Consider the following 16,098-nt stretch of genomic DNA (forward strand, 5'->3'; position numbering starts at 1 on the left):
CTCAAATCTGGCTCCTGGCTACAGTTCCTACAGGATACACACAGCAGGGAACTAACCCTGTGGATTTAATGTTTCTTCAATTCAATTGAAGGTATTTATTTATTCAGTGCATTCATGATTCTGGTTTGGCAAATCTTTAGCCTGTCTTTATAAGCCACTTGGACTTCTCTGTAAGAATTGAGCCTTTCCAAGGTAATTACACTTTGTAGTTTTCCTTTATGGAATTCTAACTGTAGACATAATATCCCTGCACAGGCCATTACCTCAAATATATTTTTCACAGCAGCAAGTGAATCTGCAAATCAAAGCTTTCCCATTTAGTAATAGATGGCATTACTGCATGGTACAGATAGGGACTGAACTGGATGGAAATTGTATGTAAATATGATTTATTTCTTATCTCATCAGTCATTTTTCCAAATTAGAAGTTAACTGGATAGGTGTTAAAAACAACAGCTCTGGAGGCAAACCAATCCTCCACTATTTACTAATATTTGATCAAAAGAGATGTACTTAAACTTTATGAGTTTTGATGACTCAACATTAGATAGGAAGTCCTATGTTTTAAGGCACCTAACAGTCATTACCAAAGAGAGGTTTTCAAAAAATCCCATGGAAAATATTCATTTGAAGAAAGCTATGCATGCATTCAACGTTTTTCCCACCAAAGTAAATATATCTTTTACTTGACTTTTTAAAAAAAAAACTTTCTTAAGTATCCTCATAGCATAAGAGCTTAATAAATGAGGTATAACTACAAAAGAAATAGTTTATCTTTTTATTTGATAATTCCAGAATGCATTTATTTAGATGATTCCCAAAGTACCATGATATTAAGAGGCACCACGAAATTGTTCAAAGAACAATGACATATCAGTTAATTTTAATTCATTTGATTTTTAAAATTCTGTATACTGGATTGGTTAAAACTTCAAAATGAGACACAAGATTGCAAAGAGATATAATTATAACCCAAAACACCAATATTTATGGCCCTTATATAGTCCGTTAGTTGCTGTTTTTCAGTTGCAAAATGATCTTATAATTTTAACTCTTACTTTGTATGTGGTTGAGAAATAATTTCGTAGTTCTTTCTCTGAGGGAATTTAAAAGAATTGCAAGTATTTTACAAAGTAAGTACTATATAGGGCAAATGGGGTTTTCTTTTCATTTTCTGTTTTTCTGGACTGTCTGCATTTTCTAACTACAAATGTAATACTGTAGAAAAATATCAGTGAGGTAATATGTGCATCAGGATAAAGGACCATTTTTTGTTTGCCTCCAACTTTATATTTCTGTGTAAAAACTAATTAATTTTTAAAAATAAAAGACTTATTTGAAAGATCTAGAAATAGGTTCAGTTATTCGTTCTCCAATTGTGATTTTCAAACTATATAAGCAAGGTAACCCAAATAAGAAATAAGGGGCAAATTGATCAAAGCATTAAATGCATTTACAAAATGAAATGGAATTTTAAAAATACACAAGTGGATAAATTAGGTAGTCTCTTAAACCCTATTATCCTTTATTTTGTTTTTAAAATGTAGCAAAAATCACCATCGGAGTCATTTGTTGGTCGCGAGAAGAGGTCAAATTCTCAGTCATATGTAGGACGACCGATTCAGCTGGACAAGATTTTGATGTCTAAAGTTAAAGTGCCACACACGTTCGTCATTCACTCCTACACCCGGCCCACAGTGTGCCAGTACTGCAAGAAGCTGCTCAAGGGACTTTTCCGGCAGGGTCTGCAATGCAAAGGTGAGGGTGATCTCGTCCCCAGCCCATCTTTGAAGGTTAAAGTCATTCACATCCATCTGAAACTCTTTTTGTTTCACAACTTCTCTTTCTGATGAATTCTTGGTTCTTGTTCCTTTTGTTTGGAAATCGTGATGATTAGATTGCAGATTCAACTGTCACAAACGTTGTGCACCGAAGGTCCCCAACAACTGCCTCGGCGAAGTGACCATTAATGGAGGTAGGTAAAATAACAGCAATCAGGCCCACATGTCTTCCCTATTACAGAATTGTGGGCTTATGAGTAGTGGGAGGTTTTGTTGCCTTTTTATAGGATCTATGGGGGTGTTTGTAATCCAAACCTAAGTGAATTATGACTTGACTTGTTCTACTTTACTATAGAAAAGTTTCCATTCCAACTAATTGAGAAAAAAAATATTAAAGAGACTTTTTTGATCTTTACATGGTAAACAGTACTGAAAACTGGAATGTCCATCATTTCTTTCCCAGCTTTCTTCTAGTTTGTACTTCTAGTTTGTTCAGAAATATCAAAGTCATTGGAATGGCTACAAGTGACAGCTCTCATTCTTTTCTTCTGTCCTCCTCAATCTGCACTGAGAGAGAAGTTAACTTTCTTCTCCATCTGTTAAGAAAGGGAAGGTTCACAGACTGGTCTATCAGGAAACAGTCGCCTGCTTCCTTTCTCCACCCAATTACTGGTTCCATTATAGATGTGATTGCTAACCTGCATGTCTAATAAGAAAATGAACTAGCTAAAAAAATACTTACCTTTTACTCTATTTGGAAATAGTCTCCTGTGAAAATTCTATGACCATTATCTTTGAAGAATTCTAGAAAAAATATGCTATAATTTTAAGGAATATCTGCACTTTCTTTCCTGCTAGTCTTCTAATGGATTGTTGCCAAAATACTTGTCACAGAATGCCAAGCTAATGTTTTCCCCAGATAGTGAACTGCTTCAGACCTTCAGTCTGATGCCACTTTTCAATTCCCCTGGAAACAATAAAAGCTACAGAAGGCCAGAAAAACAGGCTGAGTATTTTTGTTCCTAAAAAGCTGAAGAAAATAAAAAAGATTATCTTTGCTCTAGAACTTTCATGTCTAGAAGAGATATACCATTATGAATGATCAGAGAGAACTCTCCAGGAAAACGTCGTCATACTGATTCCTGGCTTGTATATTCACAAGTGAGCTACCAAAATTGAAAGTTTGGCAATTTCTTACTTTCTGTGGCAAGTGATAGTGACCTTGGTAAGCCCAGGGCATATCAAAGTGTCTTTGACAACTACAACTGAAGGGAAAAAGAGCAGCTTTTGATGTTGTTGACTGCCTTGAAATTTCATTTCCCTATACAGTTAGAGGCAGAGTTTAATATTCAAATATCTTAGGCATTCAAAAGCTGCAGTAGCCATTTAATACATCAGAATCCATGATATTAAGGTTACTACAATATTCAGTGACTGTGACACTTACGAGTGAAAGTTTTCTTCAACCTACTATATATGCCTTTTGGCCCCCAGGGCTGTGCTAGGAAATATAACCAATTTATCACTCTGCCTTCCAGTGCCATGCTTAGACCCCAGCCTTTGCTTCCTCCCAGAGGCTCTCTATGAGTAGCCATGTGTTTAGGCTTAGAGACATGTTAAGCAAGTATCTACGTATAAAGTTATATAGTCATCCTCATTAATTCATACACTTATGAAATAATTTTTTAAATAAAATGAAAAGAAACAACAAATTCTTCACAGGACTACTTTTTTTTAGGGATTCCAATTGATTTGTTTTAGGATTGCCTTTCTCTTAAGCCCTGGCTCCAGGATTCCAGGCTTATCTTCATGGGTCAAAACAATTTTCTAGATTTGCTTAGCCCTGGGGCAGAGTCTGATGTGGTCATGGAAGAAGGGAGTGATGACAATGACAGTGAAAGGAACAGTGGGCTCATGGATGACATGGAAGAGGCAATGGTGCAAGATGCTGAGATGGCCATGGTGGAAGGCCAGACTGACAGTGGGGAAATGCAGGATCCAGACCCAGACCACGAGGAGTCTAACAGAACCATCAGGTGAGAGCAACTCCCCTGGCCACAAACAGCAGAACTCCAAGTGCTGTTTGCTCTTTAGAGCTTTTTGGTGGCTTTCTTTTTCAAGATTGATTTGATTATTTGAAAGTCAGTCATATGTGATGGCTTTTAACCCAATATATCACAACACTAGCCCCATAAAAAATAATTTAAATGAAATATTCTAGTTTTTTTAAAAGTATGCTGAGAGACTAAAATGTATATGAACAAATGCATATTTAAATGACTGATACTGTGCCTGTAACATGTAATAAGTAAGTAAATACATTTTCATGTGTGAGTCTGTATACTGCGCCCTTGGAACACTGAGACAGTAATATACCTGGTGTTTTCCTAAACACTGAACACCATATGGTTCAGCCTTGAAACTAAGGTACTGATTACCCTACCTGGGGATTTTTTGGACAGGTAGGTAAGTGCCTGTGACTATTCAGTCACCCGTTCTCTAAACCATGTTGCTCTAACAATGGGTTTCACTAAAAATGAGCTGTCAATTTTTTTGACTTCTACTTTGGACTAGCTGAAATAAGGCTTTATGTGTGAAAAGAATATCTGTATCTGAAAACCTTTCTCTCCTAAAATATTTTGACTTCTCAAGTCCATCAACAAGCAACAATATCCCGCTCATGAGGGTAGTGCAGTCTGTGAAGCACACGAAGAGGAAAAGCAGCACAGTAATGAAAGAGGGCTGGATGGTCCACTACACCAGCAAGGACACACTGGTAAGATCCACAGCAAACCGTCCCCTCTTATCGTGACAGCTTTAAGGCGAGGAGTTGCTCAGACCTGTGAGGACTGTGGAATGTCTGAGTTCTGGGAGAAAACAGCACAACCATGACTTTGGATCAGGGTGTCAGATGGAGTTGAGAATCATTTACTTCAATTGCTTGAGATGACCTGTAAACAACTTGAATGCCTGCCTGTTGTCTTGTAGCAGTCACAAAAGCCACAGTATACACTTTCTGAACACTTCTCTGAGACTTAGAATTTTAAAAGAAACACTGAATTTTAGTGGGGGAGAGTAACAATAAATATTGCACACTTCCTAAATTATTAAATTAAGTGTTCATTTTAAAATTGACCCATTCAGGAATGTAGTAATCATATACTTTGATCTGTTTACTTCTCCAAATTTTCCTAATAGTCAATGAAGTAGTTTTGTGTACATGTGTAAGAGAGAGGAAACTATATCTACATTTCAAAGTTAACCTCGGAAGTTGGTGATAGGCTGATTTCTTGCTGGCTAGTAGTGCTTTCTGTATCTCCTCCTATCTCTGTAATCCATATCATCTCTTTAGATAAACAGATACCTAAACCTCACTGATCTATCTATAACATCATCCTTCTCTGCTAGAGAGATACTTACACAGTTACTGTAGGACTCAGTCAAACATCATCTGTTTCTTCTTAGACATGACAATATTTATCATAAAAATATATCTAAGATATATAAAGTATAGTCAATGCATTTAGCTGGTCTAAGATTGGTGGTAGAAGAGACCAAAAATAATATTAGGTCTTTGGGGTCTAAAAAGATGAAAATACACACACATGCCCCCTAAAATCATGAAGGATATACTTGGAATAAATGAGAATCTGGTCAGCAAATCATAGTAGTTGTGTCCTCTGTGAACTCAGAGTAGGTAGAGTTGTTTGATGAATTCCCTTGACTTTGTTAAGATGATGCCATGGAGCAAACCCTCCCATCCTACAAAATATTCTTGAGTTGTGTTTAATAACCAGTTTCTCCCATCTCTTAACACAAATCAGAATACCTGGCTGAATCTCATGGCATTTCTTATGTTCTAAAATCTTAATCATGTGTAAATATTATCTGTCCTTTGAAAATTTGTTGTATTACAGACTACAAATTCACCTTTAGCTCATTATGAAGCTAATTTTAAAATAGTGTGTTAGTTAATTTGTATTTATTAGCTACCGTAATAACTTTACTGGCACTAATATGCCACCTTCTTTATTATATCATGATTCAGATGCATTTTGCCAAATAGACAATTTCTGAAGTTGAGACTGGTTGTGAGTCTGCATGATCTAAAACCCACATACTTTCCATCATCAATTCCCTTGTGCTAACTGGGAAATTGTGCCAATTGGGAAATTGTATCTATTTTATGAATCTTGGATATTTTCTTGAAGATTTTTAAAGATCCTGGATCTAATTTGTGTTTCAGCGGAAACGGCACTATTGGAGATTGGACAGCAAATGTATTACTCTTTTCCAAAATGACACAGGAAGCAGATACTACAAGGTATGGGTGGCTCTTTCTTTTGTGTTCAATATTTATATTGTTTATTTTAAAAGCAGAAATAGAGCAAAAGAGGAGCAATGGTTCACTCCCCTAAATGGCTGCAACTTCCAGGGCTAGGCCAGACCAAAGCCTGGAGTCAGGAGCTTCTTCCAGGTCTCCCATGCTGGTGCAGGGGCCCAAGAAATTGGGCCATCTTCCACTGCTTTCCCAGGTGCATTAGCGGGAAGCTGAAGTGGAGCAGCCAGGACTCAAACGGGTGCCCATATGGGATGCAGGCACTGCTGCAGGCAGCGACTTTACCAGCTACACCACAACACCAGCCCTGGGTGGCTCTTTCTTGATTGGAGTCTCATGTCCTTTCTTGTATTCTCACAGGAATGTAGAGTATGAGAAATATGAAATACATTTAGCAGACTTGATGTTCTTTGTGCTTCCTTCCAAGAGATTATTTTTTTCCTCTCAGTAGTTTGCAAATTTCTTGTGAATCAGGTTGTGACATCTTGATTCATCAGAGAATTTCACATTTCCCTGGAGAGGGTTTCTGGGCTCATGAGAAGGCAAGGGAGGGGTAGCATAGTTAAATATTTCAGCAGAGAAGTATGATTTAACTAGGAAATTCATGGTCACAGCGGATTAGCAAAAAGTAAAATCCTGAGATCCATTACATCCAGCAAGTCACTGGAGGTTAGGAAGCATTATATGATTTCTCTGTGCTTGCTAGTATTCATAAGAAGCACTTCCCTTTGGATAATATGTGACAGCAGTTGTCTTTCTGTTCCACTACATTAAATAACACAGATGTGACATAATAAATCACCCAGAGAAACAACTTCAAAAGAAGTTTATAGTAAAACCAGTGGCACCTTATCCTTCAGAATGAATGTGACTTGGGCGTAGTTGATTTGATTGTCCATGGCACTTTATACAGCCATCCGAGAAAAAGGAAGCCTCATCATTTTTAAGTTAAAACTTTTGTTTGCCAAGGTTTTTCCTAGTCATTCAGTACTTCCTGGGAAAAATATAGTTTCATTTTTTAAATGTTAAAACAAACCACTCTAGAAACTCACCTTTGTGATTTTCCTCACTAAAACCGTCCACTTGGCTATGTGTTTATATTAACATAATATAATCAGATGATTCATTTCAGTGCCTTACAGAATAGTTGAAATTTAAGAACAGCCAGGCATAACCAGATGCCTTTCAAAAGTGTTGTAATTTTATCTCAGAGATAAAAATTATCATTTATAGTTGCTATCTTGGATTTTGATGAAGACTCAAAATTGCTATTGTTCACCATTCTTTTGTCCTGGCATGTGAACATAGAAAAGAAAAAAAAAAGCCCTTTTTTTAGAAAAAATGAGATGATAAAGCTTCCTGTAGTAAGAGTGTTTTTGAATTTTGACTATTTTATATAAACAATGCCTATTTGTAATATTTTTCACGTGTTCCTATAGTCAAATTTATTTGTAAGATTACACACAATTGATGAACTACAGCTAGCATGTTCTTTCTTCCACAGGAAATTCCTTTATCTGAAATTTTATCTCTGGAACCAGCAAAAGAGTCAGCTTTGATACCTAATGGGGCCAATCCTCATTGTTTTGAAATCACTACAGCGAACATAGTATATTATGTGGGGGAGAATGTGGTCAACCCTTCCAGCCCACCACCAAATAACAGTGTCCTTACCAGTGGCACTGGCACAGACGTGGCCAGAATGTGGGAGGTGGCCATCCAGCACGCCCTCATGCCTGTCATTCCCAAGGGCTCATCTGTGGCTTCAGGAAACAGTTCTCACAGTGAGTGAGCGTAGTGTCTGAGTGAAAGTTACTCCTCATACTAGGATATCACAATCATTTAATTGTCTTATTTTGTTGTCTATAATTTATATTAAAGTTCCAACAAGTGTATATAAACCATGGATATATCAGGGCAATTATACATCTCTAGAGCTGCATGTCGTAAATGGATGGGGTAATCTGGTCAACAGAAATCGACCTACAATGCCAGAGTCTTGCTGTTTGTAAATCTGAGTGAATATATCGCCCCCTAACTGTCCACCTTGGCATTCTGTGCAGGACACTGGATGTGAAGGTATATAGTAACTATTGATAATGTTGTCCCAGAAAGAAATCTCTATTCATTAGTAAAATGAGATAGATTTTGACAAAACAACCAGGTTCTGTTATTAAGGATGGATTTTAAAAGTAAATTTTAGAAGAATATCTGTATGAACATTTGATGTAAATTTCACAAAGTCTATGATCAATCTGTCAATCTAATAGTCTGTTACATGCTGATCTATCACATTTTTATTTATCTCTACAATCAACATACATATCAATAGAATACATATACTTATTTTGTGTTGAGTGTTTTATGTGAGACCTCTATTTTAATATAACCCCAACAGGTAGATGTTAATGATTTGCCTCTTTGCAGATAAGTAAATCAGTCTCCAGAGAGGTTAAGTTGTCTCAGCTTACAGCAGAGCTGCAAAGTAGCAAAGCTACTATTTGAATTCTAGTTCTTCTGATTCCAAGCTCTATACTGACAAGATAATATTTTTCAAATACCAATAGTCTAATAGAAATTTCCCCTGAAAATCTAATTGGTATGATTTATTTAAAACTAGTCCTACAGCATAATTGGCTAGCATGTATGTACTTGTTTTGCCATTACCTCTCTTATTGACTTTGTGTGTATGTGTGTGTGTGTGTGTTTTAACATGCATTTCCAGGAGATGTTTCTGTGAGCATTTCCGTATCAAATTGCCAGATTCAAGAAAATGTGGTGAGTATGTACCTACTGACATAAAATGTTATAGTATGATTATTGCATATAAAATAGAATATTTTAATTATGCAGCAACTTCTAAAAATAAAACAATATCTATTTGAATATTTTTCTTCCCTAATGTTTTAGAAAAATTACATTATATGGACTTGTTTAGTGATTTTTATATTAATTAATCTGTAATGTTAAAATCTATTTTTCATCTCAGGCAGGCTATTATTTCATTATTGATTTTTTGCATGTTTTCCTTTTTGGTACTAGAATTTTAATGGGTGATTTTCCACAGTAAAATGAATACACAATTAAAAGAAAATAAATTCTTTGATTTACATATCAGCTTAAATAATGCCATCGTTCTCACTCCTTGGTTGCCACCCAGGAATGCTGCTATAAGAGAAATAATTGCAATTACTCTTACTCTCACTTATGCCCATAAGGAAGACCTCAGCATCCTAGACACTTTGATCACATATCTCCTTCCTTTGAACTCAATTTTTTAAAAAGAGAAATCAAAAATATTATGAAATATTTTAGACTCTGACATATGTTTGCTTTATTTGTTGCCCATTTTCACTGTGGCAACTATTTGCCTCATTCTTGGGACGCAGGCCTTCTATTGTATTTCACTTGTTATACCCTGTGACAAAAAGAAAGCCTTCTACAGCCTCACTTACACTGCTATGAGTTTTATTTTCAAAGAACAAACTCCATGAAACTATATTCTTCACTGCTAAATTTTACAGCCTTTGTTAGATTGGCAAAAACTAAACAGAAAGACCAAAAATAAACTAGAGAGAATTAGACTAACTTCATGCTGAGGGTGAGTTGGATTTTTGTGCTGTCAATCACAAGGTAGATGTCTAGATGTCTAGATATCAACAGGTACTGTTGCTTTTCTGAAATTTCTGAAATTTCAAGGTAGCTCTGAGGTCCTTCTAACCTGTCCAGTTACCACTGACTACTGGCCATTGAATTTCAAAGAAGACTTAAAGAATAATTTCTGTGGCCCAATGGAATAGCTTGAATTCAGAATACTAGAAAAGAATTAATATGCTCTGTTGTCTTCAAGCAACACTGGACACTTTGAAGGATCACAGGGTGGAGATAACTCGCAGTTGTTTTCTAGATGGAAGGACAGGGAAATAGGATGAGAGAAGGATAGGATTTGAAGGTCTTTGCATGTGTATGTGTGTGTGCATGTGTGTGTGTTATGACATAACAAAGAGTATAAGAGTGGAGGATAAGCAGAAAATATGATGTGGTAGGGATAGATAAAGTAAAAAGTATTACCTTGGTTCTCATGAGATGACCGTCATCTTTTTAATAAACCATGGTTTATTCAGCAGTCACTTCAGACAAGAGTGTACGTTTAGAACCTTTTTACCCAAGAAGTGATAAAAACGGAAAAGTTTAGCCACTTTGCAGATGAGAGTTTTAGAATGGGTTGTCACTCTTTTGTAGTGTATCGGGGTCACTCAGAGTGATCCAGTCTTCTCTTTCTTCAGTTCAGGCTCATCTGGATTAGGTGATAAAGGGTGAGGTGGTAGAAATCAGGGTTCACACCGACATGTAATTAGCATCCATGCTTATGTAATAATATTCTAAATAAGAATCTCAATAAACAGATCCTATCTTGAATACTTATAATAAATTATACTGTATTATTTTATGTTTTACTTCTCTATTGAAACTTACATGATAGTTCATTAGAAAATCTGTGGTATTTGAGATCAGAATAGTTTGCAAAACATTATAATATTATATTATATAAAATATATTTTGACTATTATGGGATTCATGTAGCAATTATAATTTAATTATTTTTGCTAGATTTAATACTTTATAAAATTATATTATTTCTTAGGATTATTGTCTTTGCCACCTCATGTTTGTTTTTCCTTGGACTTGTACCAACAGGACATCAGCACAGTATATCAGATTTTCCCTGATGAAGTACTGGGTTCTGGACAGTTTGGAATTGTTTATGGAGGTAGGTCCATTCATTAAACATTTTGTTACCTTAATATCCTAACTACTGGTATTTCCAAGAAAAAGATAAAAAGATTTAAGACCTATATTTATATACACATGTGTGAGTCTTTGTTTTACCTTTTTAAAAATTTCTTTTGAGGGCCGGCGCCGTGGCTTAGCAGGCTAATCCTCCGCCTTGCGGCGCCGGCATACCGGGTTCTAGTCCCGGTCGAGGCGCCGGATTCTGTCCCGGTTGCCCCTCTTCCAGGCCAGCTCTCTGCTATGGCCCGGGAGTGCAGTGGAGGATGGCCCAAGTGCTTGGGCCCTGCACCCCCATGGAAGACCAGGAGAAGCACCTGGCTCCTGCCTTCGGATCAGCGCGGTGCACCGGCCGCAGCGCGCCGGCCATGGCAGCCATTGGAAGGTGAACCAACGGCAAAAGGAAGACCTTTCTGTTCTGTCTCTCTCTCTCACTGTCCACTCTGCCTGTCAAAAAAAAAAAAATTCTTTTGAGATTATCACTATTTGTAAAGTTGATGTCTTTCTGTTTATAAAAAGAAAGAATTCTACTCCAAGGAAAGCTTCATTTGCTTAAATATACTCTATACATATTACTGAAGCAATTTCAGTTATTTAGACAAAAAATTGAGGAAGCAACGAAATCAATTTCTTTTCTTTCATCATATTAGTTTAGAACTCTAAAGTCCACTTTTCAGGCAAAAGTATCCTGTAACTTCCTAATATTTTTTAAATGTATTTTTTTCATTAAATTTTTTATTTTTTCAGTGAAATAATAAGCTTTCCACTATTTCTTATTGCTGAGCCTTTGGTGAATTCATTAATTTAACTTCTGCTGTTTTAGATTCTGGCCAGTTCAGTCATATTTTTAAGCCTTTAAGTGATGTTTAATATTAATGTCTTAACCAGCCCTAAAAAACTGCCACATAATTATCAGTTCTTTGATATCAGTTAAAATATTGTCATTTTTTGTGAAGCTGAGTGTTCTGACGTCATCACAATGCCCCACACGGTTTTATTTATCATTGTTTGATAGCATATCTTTCTATTTAAAAACTAAGTAACCTCTACTTGATTTTACAAATTAATTTTGATCCTTATAAACTGCTTCAATGATTTTTTTTTCCAAAAAAACAAAAAGCTATCAGTGAATCAGCAACACTTGAGCTGTGAATTAATGCTTAGCAGTGCAATAGGGGAGTGCAAGTATTAGATTATAATTCTACAGAGTAGTAATCACATTCAAAATATCATGATAGCTAGAGCGTAGTATTAATACACAAAAGTGCACATGCTATGGAGGTGAGACAACAGTGTCAGATAAGTTAGAGAGACCAGCAGGTGCCTGGTAATTTGTTACATCCAGCTTTGAAGGACCAGGCATAGGAAGAGAACTCAACAACAAAGACAGAGACATTAAGACTAAACACAGATGGGATGAAGCAGATGAGAACAAAGTCTCAAAAGAGAGCTTCGGTACAACAGTGACAGAGTAGCTGTGGCCTTGAGAACAGTTGCAGTAAAATGGCTGAATCGAAATTGTAGTGAGTCAAGGAGTGGCAGAGGGGGAAAGGGCAGTGAATCTAAGGAAGTGGAGAAGGTAAAGGCAAGGTAATGTGGTACTGAATGGAAAGATCTGAAAGTCAGAAGGAATGCTGAGAGTGGGTGGGTGTTGAAGGAACACTGCTAGATGGACAACGGAAGTTGAAATGATAGAATTTTAAATGAGTTTGTAAGTGACCAAAACTGTGAGTTGTTAGATCCATTTTTCATTTTAATTTTCAGATTCATTTTGAATTTACATCTTTGCTGATACCTCAACGTTCTGTGCAGCACCACTGCAATAAAGTAGTGTAGAGTAAGAGCCTGAGGATGCCCCATTGCTTTCCTAAAGGTTTGCTCTGGGAATTAAATGGAGTGTGATCTATGTAGAGAGCCTGTCATGTCAAGATAAGAATGACAGTGATGACAGCTGATGTTTTCTGAATGTCAGTGTTATCTGGGCATCTTGTGTACTTTACATTCCTTCTTTCATCGAATCCTCACAGCAACCCCACTGTTGAAAAGAAAGAATAAAATTCAGAATGATTAAGTGATTTGCTCAAGATCACAAAGCTAATAACTGACAAAGCCAAATTTTTAATTCCTCCCCTTGTAACATTAGTTTCACAGGACTTTAAAATTATATTTTCTTGAGGAGAATATTTATGCTGGTTGGATGAATACTTTCTATATTAATTAGCTCGATATCCTGTCACCAAAACATGTATTTTTATGAGAAAATATCAGGCTTTTTATGCCCCAGTTTTGTTGTTTTCTAAATCGTGGCTAACATTAAAGCACACATTTGATTCAGAATGATGGAACTAAAAAATGAAGTCTTCATGGATCTAAGTCAATGCCTTTCATAACATTTCATAAATGTTAATATATTCAATGAAACATTTTTATTGTTCCCTGTAAATGTCCTTGTACATTTTGATGTTATTTAATATAGATGATTTTAATAACATTATGCTAATGTTTCCCATTCTTATTTTAAAGGAAAACATCGTAAAACAGGAAGAGATGTAAGCTATTAAAATCATTGACAAATTAAGATTTCCAACCAAACAAGAAAGCCAGCTTCGTAATGAAGTTGCAATTCTACAGGTATTCTTTGGTTCTCATTTGGTGACTGTAAATTCCCCTCCTTTTCTTCTGAAAAGCAAAGAACTGTTACCCAAGCATATATGGCATAGATATTTAGGAACACTGAAAAAGACCTGAAAAGACAGATCAAGCATGAAACTACTATCTGAGTAGTATCTGTCCTGAGCACAGGCAACAGTTCTTCGTCTAACTCTAGGTATGAATATTCATTAAATGGAAAACGTTTCAGCATTTGCTCATAGAGGACATACTGAGACAATTTTGTTTTATATTACAAATGACCTGAACATTCCTCCTTTATGCTGTGATAATTATATGAATTGGGGATGTCACTGTCATTATATCAGGTACATGAGTAAGATGTCTGTAATCAGATCATCTTGAGTTTATTAATCTCTTTGCCTATCCTTGTAAGCCTTCCATTTAATATTGAGCACATCACCTAATTCCTCTCATTAATGTGGGAGGATATCCAAAAGTCCATGTGCATGAGTGTCAAAATTTTTTGTCCCAAAATAAACTTATCTTTGAATTCCATTCTCTACAAATTTTTTGAAGTCTCCTTGTAATTGTTCCTTTTTAAAATCAGAATTAGTAGAAGCTATTATGTGGTATATATCATTTTTGTAATCATTACAAATTATTTTGTGTGTGAACTAAAGGGAAATTGAGCAATTGCTTGCTGAATTGATCATAATTGCTAAAAGTGATCGGCATAGCTTTCAGGTCTACAGAGTTTATACCTTTGACAAATGCCAATTTTTACATGACTTCCATAGTTTTCTACTGATAAAAGCTGATAATAGTTTCTAATTCATAATTCATTGAATTTTCCTTTGCTTCTTGATAGCCAAAGAAAACAGATTGTATGTCTTCATTTATTGTTCCCTTTAAGTGTCATGTAATGCGTTTCCTATGGTAAGTTTAAAAAGATAAGATTTCTACACTAAAAGAGCCCATGTTTACAAACAACCAACAATTAATGCCTTCTACACATGTCAAAAAAAAGAAAAAGACTTTTCAGGGACTCAGAATTTCTAAAGATGGTGTTTTGTGCCCTTGAACAACCAGTGCAGTGCAAGGATTATCAGTGATCTCTGCTTTTATGGGGGAAGAAGTTAACCATGGATCTCTGGATGTATTCATGGCTTAGCTACCACGTGCTAATCAGTTACCAAAAAGCTTTTCTTTTAAAGATTATTCTTAACTTGTATACACTGAATTGCAACTAACACCTGCAAATCTAGTAAATGACGATTTCCAAACTTGGCTCCTGCCCCTCCAGGCTGCTCTACCACGTAGACTCCTGAAGGCAAGTTCCTTTGCAGAGAGGAAGCCTACAGAGTTAGCCTGGGTGCCAGAGACAGGACACAAGACGAGAGGCTTTCTTGCTTAACTTGCTTACATCTTTCCGCATCTTACTGCAATTGCAGGAGACTGTTAAGAGTCTCATTTTCTGGTGCCTGGGCCTTTAATTGGTCCTCCAATGTCTATCAACACAGTTATCACTGCTGACTTTACAGAGAGATAGAAAAATAAAATACACTTAAGCATAAAATGTTTCCTATCTCCTCTTCTAAAATATTAGACTCAAATAACAACTCAGATATAATACATATAGCAGCGGAAACATTTTCCATATGGTGATTTTTATAAAAAGAATTTGATTAGGCCAAAAGTCAAATTCTATGCCTCAAGCATATCAAGAGATTAAACATCTTTGATATGTTTCTGAAATCTAAAAAATCCTCATCACATGTCATGTCCTCCTTCCCCCCAATCATTCTTTGTTTCATTCATCAACTAGTATATATTATATTATATTATATTATATTATATTATATTATATTATATCATATTATATTATTTATTTATTTGACGGATAGAGTTAGACAGTGAGAGAGAGAAACAGAGAGAAAGGTCTGCCTTCCGTTGGTTCACCCCCAAATGGCCGCTATGGCTGGATCCGTGCCGATCCGAAGCCAGGAGCCAGGTGCTTCCTCCTGGAATCCCATGTAGGTGCAGGAGCCCAAGCACTTGGGCCATCCTCCACTGTCTTCCTGGGCCACAGCAGAGAGCTGGACTGGAAGAGGAGCAACCGGAACTAGAACCCAGTGTCCATATGGGATGCTGGCACCGCAGGTGGAGAATTAACCAAGTGAGCGATGCCGCCGGCCCCCAAACTAGTATATATTAAATATAAGTCTCTGTCATAAACTAAGCATTTCTTTGTGTCCAGTAGATAACAGCAGGAACAAAGAAAAACACATCCTTGCTATCATGAGTCTTTAAGTTGTATCACCTTTAGTTTTTGTTTTCAATGTATTTACATATCAAATTTTCTATCATGTCACTTGTTCAAGGAGTCTTTTTAGGCTTATTTTAATTATAGGTTCTGGGTTCAATAGTTCATAATTTATAAAATTGCTAATTATTTTAAAAATGTTAATCAGAAATGGAAAACTCATCATGTCCTCCATCTGAAAACAAAGATATAAGAAAAACTTATTTATACCCTTTTTACCATTGTCAGATATATCAGCTTCTTGGGAAAGA

At 36.1% G+C, this 16,098-nt stretch overlaps 1 protein-coding gene across 1 annotated transcript in view; it reads left to right on the plus strand.

The window, feature by feature from the left end:
* PRKD1 (protein kinase D1) overlaps positions 1–16,098 on the plus strand; it is a 350,954-nt gene that overhangs the window by 283,392 nt on the left and 51,464 nt on the right. The window contains 10 exon segments of the mRNA XM_062205334.1: positions 1,548–1,758; positions 1,898–1,975; positions 3,613–3,817; positions 4,434–4,557; positions 6,028–6,105; positions 7,625–7,904; positions 8,846–8,898; positions 10,819–10,891; positions 13,435–13,463; positions 13,465–13,542. Of these exon segments, the coding sequence (XP_062061318.1) occupies positions 1,548–1,758; positions 1,898–1,975; positions 3,613–3,817; positions 4,434–4,557; positions 6,028–6,105; positions 7,625–7,904; positions 8,846–8,898; positions 10,819–10,891; positions 13,435–13,463; positions 13,465–13,542 (1,209 nt within the window).

The sequence above is a fragment of the Lepus europaeus genome, chromosome 11 (genome assembly GCF_033115175.1).
Source record: "Lepus europaeus isolate LE1 chromosome 11, mLepTim1.pri, whole genome shotgun sequence".
Lineage (NCBI taxonomy): Eukaryota > Metazoa > Chordata > Mammalia > Lagomorpha > Leporidae > Lepus > Lepus europaeus.